Source organism: Mandrillus leucophaeus, unplaced genomic scaffold, assembly GCF_000951045.1.
Source record: "Mandrillus leucophaeus isolate KB7577 unplaced genomic scaffold, Mleu.le_1.0 Scaffold1003, whole genome shotgun sequence".
NCBI classification, from domain to species: Eukaryota; Metazoa; Chordata; class Mammalia; order Primates; family Cercopithecidae; genus Mandrillus; species Mandrillus leucophaeus.
The window spans coordinates 676350-683282 of NW_012098133.1; the positions used below are offsets into that span (position 1 = coordinate 676350).

Genomic DNA, 6933 nt, shown 5'->3' on the forward strand with positions numbered 1-6933 from the left:
AAAAAAAAAAAAAAAAAAAAAAAGAAAATAATAATAGTAATAGCTGATAATTTTTTTTTGAGACAGGCAGGGTCTCACTCTGTTGCCATGGTTGAAGTGTAGTGGTGCAATCACAGCTAACTGTAGCTTCTATCTCCCAGGCTCAAGCAATTCTCCCACTTAAGCCTCCCAAGTAGCTGGTACCAAAGGTGCATGCCAACATGCCCAGCTAATGAAAACAATTTTTTTTTTTTTTTTTTTGTAGAAACAGGATCTCACTATATTGCTCAGGCTGGTCTTAAACTGCTGGCCTCAAGCAACCCTCCCGCCTCAGTCTCCCAAAATGCTAGGAGCTGGCTAATAATTTTTTAACAGTTATGATATGCCAGGCACTATGCTAAACACTTTGCATACATTATATCATGCATGAATCTTATAAAACACTTATTATTCCCTTTTGCATATGATGAAGAGGCTTAGAAAGGAGATTGAGTAACTTGGCCACAGACTCATAGTTGGTAAGTGGTAGAACCTCATTTATCTAACTGCCAAATATAAGAGTTGATAGCAATGATGCACTGAGTAACAAAATAACAGTGGTTCTCCTACAGTTGCAAGTATGTATAGTGTTCTCTCCAGGGCAAAGGCCTTGCAGTCACCTTGCATGGATACCCATGCCTTGGATAGTATCCTTGCATACCACCCTGAATTAATGAATGCTTTACCTTTCTAAGGATATGAATTTATCTACCTTTCACATTGTGCATATACTTAAAAAAAATAAGGCTGGAAGGACAGGGACTAACACTGGAGGCACCAAAAAGACTCTCCTTTTGTAGTTTCTGGGATTTTTGTTGTTGTTGTTGTTGTTAAAGAGACAGGGTTTCCCTATATTGCCTAGGCTGGAGTGCAGTGACTATTCACAGATGTCATCCCACTACTGGATAGCACAGCAGTTTTGACCTGCATTTCCAACCTGGGCCAGTTCACCCCTCCTTAGGCAACTTGATGGTCCTGCCTTCCCACGAGGTCACTGTATTCATGCTGAACTTAGTGCAGACAGTGTATTGATCAATTGATCAGCATTGTGTACCACAGCCCAGAACTCCTGGGCTCAAGCATTCCTCCCCCCTCAGACACTGAGTAGCAAGAACTACAGGTGCACATCACTGAGTCTGGCTACTTTATGTTTTCTTGGGTTGTCTAGATTTATTTTTGAAATAAATTATTACTTTTATAATTAAAAGTGGGTATCTTTGAGTTTGGAGATTGTAGTTTTAGTTTTTTTTTTTTTTTTTTTTTTTTTTTTTGAGACAGAGTCTCGCTCTATCACCCAGGCTGGAGTGCAGGGGCTGGATCTCAGCTCACTGCAAGCTCCGCCTCCCGGGTTTACGCCATTCTCCTGCCTCAGCCTCCCGAGTAGCTGGGACTACAGGCGCCCGCCACCTTGCCCGGCTAGTTTTTTTGTATTTTTTAGTAGAGATGGACTTTCACCATGTTAGCCAGGATGGTCTCGATCTCCTGACCTCGTGATCCGCCCAGCTTGGCCTCCCAAAGTGCTGGGATTACAGGCTTGAGCCATCGCTCCCTGCCTGTAGTTTTAATTTTTAAAATACTTTTCTGCATTTTCCGAATTTTATAGCAAACATGCATTACTGTTACAAGGTAAAAATATTTTGTAAGTAGGGTGCACATCATTTCCAGTAGAGTGCTTGAAATAAAATTTAAAGGATGCCTGGAATTTCATTTCATTCATAAAAAATTATCTGAGAATGAGGTACACGATCTGTGTAAACAAAGGAAAATTATCAAAAAGCTAGTTTTAATACAAATGTCACAATCACTTGAAAGGTGGAGGAATGAGGTAGTTTTTGCATTCCTAGAAGCTGCCTCTGGTTGGAGGTATCCAGCAGCTTATTCCTAATGTAAATGATACCAGGCTAAACTCTGATCGCTGAGATCTTGTTTTTTGGCTTAACCATCCCTTAGCAAGATTGGTTAGTTGTGATAGCAAATGAGTGCTGAGGAGGTGAATTGGGTCCATAGATGAGTCAAGTATCTTCCCCCTGAAATGGGACCACAAACCACACTCTGGCAGGCCACCATCTCACAAAGGCACTAACTTTGATCTAGGAAGGGCCAGGTGAAAGTGTGAATGCATCATCAGGAAAACATCTTCATCACTAAAAAACAGCTCCATTCCTTCCTCAATATGATGTAGGAATCAAAAAGCACTAACAGGGTCAAGCATGACTTGCTAAACCTTACCTGTCCGGGAGGGGCGCTCTCTGCGCCCAACACCTGCCTATAGAACACCGGATCGCAGCTCCGCAGCGTGTTCTGGCGGCTGGCCAGTGGGCTGGCTGCACCAGGTTTCTTCAGCAGCGGGTCGCTGCGGCGGGAGTCCGTGGTGAGATACACCTGATGGTAAAGGTGCGGCGACATCAGGCCTCCCCGCACGGCGTCCGCGTGCAAGGAGGGCCCTGGTGTTCGGTACAGTGAGCTCACTGGGGCTCGGTATAGGTCTCTAGACTGCTTCCACTTGTAAACTTTGAATATTATTACTCCGAACACTGTGACCACGAACCCCACAGAAACCAGGATTAGAGAAAGAAGTAGATAAAAGGTGAGATTTTTGTTCTGCTCCCGGGGGGCAGAGCCAGAGGGGAACTCGGCTCGGGCTTCAGGAGAGTCCTCGGTTACTGACACAGTGAGGGTAGCAGTAGTGGAGAGCGAAGGCTCCCCGTTGTCTTTGATCAAGACCGTGAGAGTCTGCCTGGGTGAATCTGTGTCCTGGACTGGACGGGCAGTACTGATTTGACCAGTGTGGAGCCCTATGGCAAAAAGGCTCTGGTTAGGGGCTCCCAAGAGACTGTAGGAGAGCCAGGCATTGTGTCCTGCATCCGCGTCCCAGCCTACCACCCGTGATACTAGGTGGCCTGCTGAGGTACCTCGAGGCAGCATCTCCACCGAGCTCCCACCCGGCCGAGGATATAGGACCTGGGGGGCATTGTCATTGCGATCAGTGACAAATATGTTCACGCTGATGTTAGTGGCCAGGACCGGGGTGCCCCCATCGCTGATATGAGCTGTTAATTCAAATTCCCGCCGATCCTCATAGTCTAGGGGCACTAAGGATGACACTATGCCATTGTCACGATTTATTGTGAAATAGCGACCCACTAGCCCGGTTTCAGCTCCTTGTTCCAAGAGAAAGAAAGAAAGCCGAGCATTCTGCGGGGCATCGGGGTCCCAGACACTTAGGTTTAGTATTGGAGCCCCGGGGAGGTTGTTTTCTTCAATGTAAACGTCGTAGGAAGATTGAGAAGATTGTGGAGGGTTGTCATTGATGTCGGACACTTGAACACGCACTATTGTAAGGGCTGAGAGGGAAGGGGTTCCCGCATCTCGGGCGGTGATGCTGAGGTTGTATTCTGGCACAGTCTCCCGATCCAGGTCTGCACTGGTTTTCAAAGTGAAGTAATTCTTGAGGGAAGAAGTAAGGCTGAAGGGGAGACCCGGTGGAACTTCGCAGGTCACCAGCCCGTTCTCGCCAGCATCCAGGTCAGTTACACTGAGCAAAGCGATGACAGTCCCCAGAGGGGCATCCTCGGGTACTGGGCTGTACACGGAGGTGACTGTGATCTCCGGGGCATTGTCATTCACATCCACAACCTCCACCAACACTTTGCAATGTGCTCCTTCGGGACTGGCGCCCTTGTCTTTGGCCTGGATGTAAATCTCATGGAGTTTGGTGTCCTCGAAGTCCAGTCGACCCTTGATTGTCAGCATCCCGGTTACAAGGTCTAAGGCGAATAGTTCCCGCACGCCGGCGCGGTTGTGGCTGCCGAAGGAGTAAATAATTTCACCGTTGGGGCCTTCATCCAGATCCGTTGCAAGGACTTGTACCACGCGCGTCCCGGAGGGTGCATCCTCCAGGACGCGCGCCCGGTACAAGGACTGGTTGAAGACAGGCGCATTGTCATTCGCGTCCAGCACCGTGATGTGAACAGGCAGGCTGGCAGAGAGAGCTGGGGTCCCTCCGTCCAATGCCGTCAGCACTAACTGGAGACTAGGCTCGCGTTCTCGGTCCAGGGCGCGCTCCAGCACCAGCTCCGCGTACTTGGTGCTGTCCTCCCGCGTCTGCACGCGAAGCGCAAAGTATTCGTTTCGGCTCAGCTCATAGGTTTGTAAAGAGTTGCTTCCCACATCGGGATCGTGCGCGCTCTCAAGCGGAAAGCGCGTCCCCGGAGCCACAGCCTCGCTAACCTCCAATTTCATTTCCTGGGTAGGGAAAGCAGGATTGTTGTCGTTGATGTCCTGGATCACCACTTCCACGCTGAACAGTTCCAGCGGGTTCTCCACTACCAACTCCAGAGTTACAGTACAAGACGGCAGTGTCCCACACAGCTCCTCTCGATCCAGACGGTCGTTCACAAACATCTCTCCGGTCTCCCGGTTCACCTCAAAGAATCTTCGGCTAGCTCCAGACACCACCCGGAGCCGGCGGGCTGACAGGCTACCGAGATCCAAATCAAGGTTCGCGACCACGTTGCCCACAGCGAAACCCTTCTCTCTTTCCTCCAGGATCTCATAGTGAATGACCGTGGAAGCCTTGTTCAAGGCACCAAGCAGAAGCAAAACTCCCACTACCCTCCCGGTGCTTACCAGTCCGCTCCTCCAGGCCTCTGGGACCATCTCACTCAAAGGCAGATCCTCTCAGCGGGGTCCAGATCGTCCCTGCGATTTCGTTGAGAAACTTTCAGCGGGTTAGCGCTAGGGCGCTGGGCGCCGAGTCCGACATGGCTTTCTGGATGCCGTTGATTTGCTCGCCGGCTGTTCAGTCTCTGCCTCATCCCGGGGCGCAGAAAGGGGACGGGCCGGGGCCCAATCTCCAGCGTCTTCATTGGCCGACAGCGGCACACAGAGTCCCAGCCAATAACTGCACGAAGAATGAGCTAGCGCCGGGCTCTCTGAGCAGGACACGCGCTAGCGCCAGGAACTTCACTTTCCTTTGGCTTCCTTCCAGAGTTTCCAGTCAAAGCGCCTTGCCAGTATCTGTGCATAGGAAACCTACCTTAAGGAAAGCCAGCCTTGGGGCGGTGAGGCTAACCGTTCTGCAAGTCTCCAATCCAAATCAAGACCCATTAAACACTTGAATCACTTTCTTTGATCACAAGAAAGGGGATCGAACCAAACCGGAAACTACACAACGTTGTCGGGGAAAACACCAACAAATCTGGTTTGTTGGAAGACAGACAATTAGCCAGACCCTACTTGTAAGGAGGCATTTAGCATTTCCGTGGAGACATTAATAATTTCAGTTTTATCTCTTACCAAATGAAATTAGCATTCCCTGTCACTTCCTCACTATCTGGAGCTACTATCAAATTAGCAGGAGTTACTATCTATTGGTTTAACTCTGGCTTATAAAATTTAAAAGTACAATTCAGATTTTATTTCTTTTAAAACTGGATGTCATTGTTAGCTCTCATTTCTTAAGAACCAGGGAGCAATAAGAAATTTCCCTACCCCATCTTTCACAAGGAGCATGATCTCAATTGTTGAGCACACTCTCTCCATAGTTTCCCTTTACTTGATCAATCCTTTTCCCAAGATCTTGCACTTATGCCACATATGCCACAAGAAGTTGCACTGCTAACGAAGAAGAAGACGGAGAAGATTTTAAAAAGAAAAAAAGCCAGGCCTATTTAACACCTAGGATCTTTATAAAATTATTGAAATAATGGCAGCAAAGCTCCACAAATCTTTAGAAAATACAAAGCCTTTAGTCACAGAATAAAGAGGCTTCAGTTTTCTGCATTTAGAATTGTAGTCACCAAACAAAATGATAATGATTATGATAGTGAATAAAAGAGTCCACTGTGATATCAGAGTTGAGATGTATATCCTTGAACAAGAAACGAACCTCTAAGCGTTCCTGGTCCTCTCCTATTAAATGAAGAAGGCAGGTAAAGTGCCTGGCACAGAGTAAGCCTCAATAAATGATGCAAACCACACCATTAGATGTAAAGTGTTAGAGCCTCATACTATTTCTCAGACATCACTTTGATTGCATAGAATCCTTTTGAAGTATAATAGAACCTTGAACATAGGTGAAGGGGTAGGCACATAGGTTAGGTAGGTAGAAAATAAGTAAGGATATATAGGATATTTCCCAAAGAGATGAAAAGCCATATGTGACCTACATTTCCATGCCTTTAACACTTCAATTCATCTCTGAAAACCCACAGTTTTAAATGCTCAAGTTTGATAATTAGCCAGACCAGCAAGAGGGCTGATAGGCATTAGAAGATAGAATACATTTAGAATTTAGAATATAGAGTATGGCCCAGTCACTTGCTACTCAAAGTGTGAGGATCAATGGTCTAGGCACCACCAGGGAGCTTGTTAGAAATGCAGAAATGCCCTCCTCTAAACCTACTGAGACAGGATTTACATTTTAACAAAACATCAGGATGATTTGAAAACCCGTTAAAGTTTGACAAGCACTGATCTAGTGGGTTATTCAGAGATACACTGGTTTATCAATCTTTTCTTCTGCTATTCAGCATCACTTAATTCACAGTCTGGTTTTTGAAAATCAGCTTTTAAAAATGTAAGTCATTTTCTCAATAATAAGGCCTGCCATTTTCTTGATAATAAGGCCTGTAGTTTTCTGAGACTTTTGTTGTTGTTGTTGTTTGTTTGTTTTTTTGTTTTTGTTTCTGAGGCAGGATCTCACTCTGTCATCCGAGCTGGAGTACAGTGGAATAATCACAGCTCACTGTAACCTCCAACTCCTTGGGCTCAAGGGATCCTCCCTCCTCAGACTTCTGAGTAGCTGGGACTACAGGCCTGAGCTACTGCACCCAGCTCATAGTTTTCTTAAGACCTCTTCATGAACCAACAGAACCCTTGTATATCCATTCTCCACAATAGCGAGGTTGATCT

At 46.7% G+C, this 6933-nt stretch overlaps 1 protein-coding gene across 3 annotated transcripts in view; it reads right to left on the reverse strand.

Moving 5' to 3' along the window:
- The window catches only part of LOC105534900 (protocadherin gamma-C4), a 49871-nt gene extending 44952 nt beyond the window's left edge, over positions 1–4919 (reverse strand). The window contains exons 1-2 of one of the 3 annotated variants that reach the window (XM_011973861.1): positions 4648–4786; positions 2248–2400 (exon numbers count right to left, since the gene is read on the reverse strand). In XM_011973861.1, the coding sequence (XP_011829251.1) occupies positions 2248–2400; positions 4648–4677 (183 nt within the window). In that variant the 5' untranslated portion in view covers positions 4678–4786. Of the gene's footprint in view, positions 1–2247 lie in introns of all 3 variants that reach the window. The other 2 variants (XM_011973869.1, XM_011973848.1) reach the window with 2 other exon arrangements.
- Between the last annotated feature and the right edge of the window lie 2014 nt (positions 4920–6933).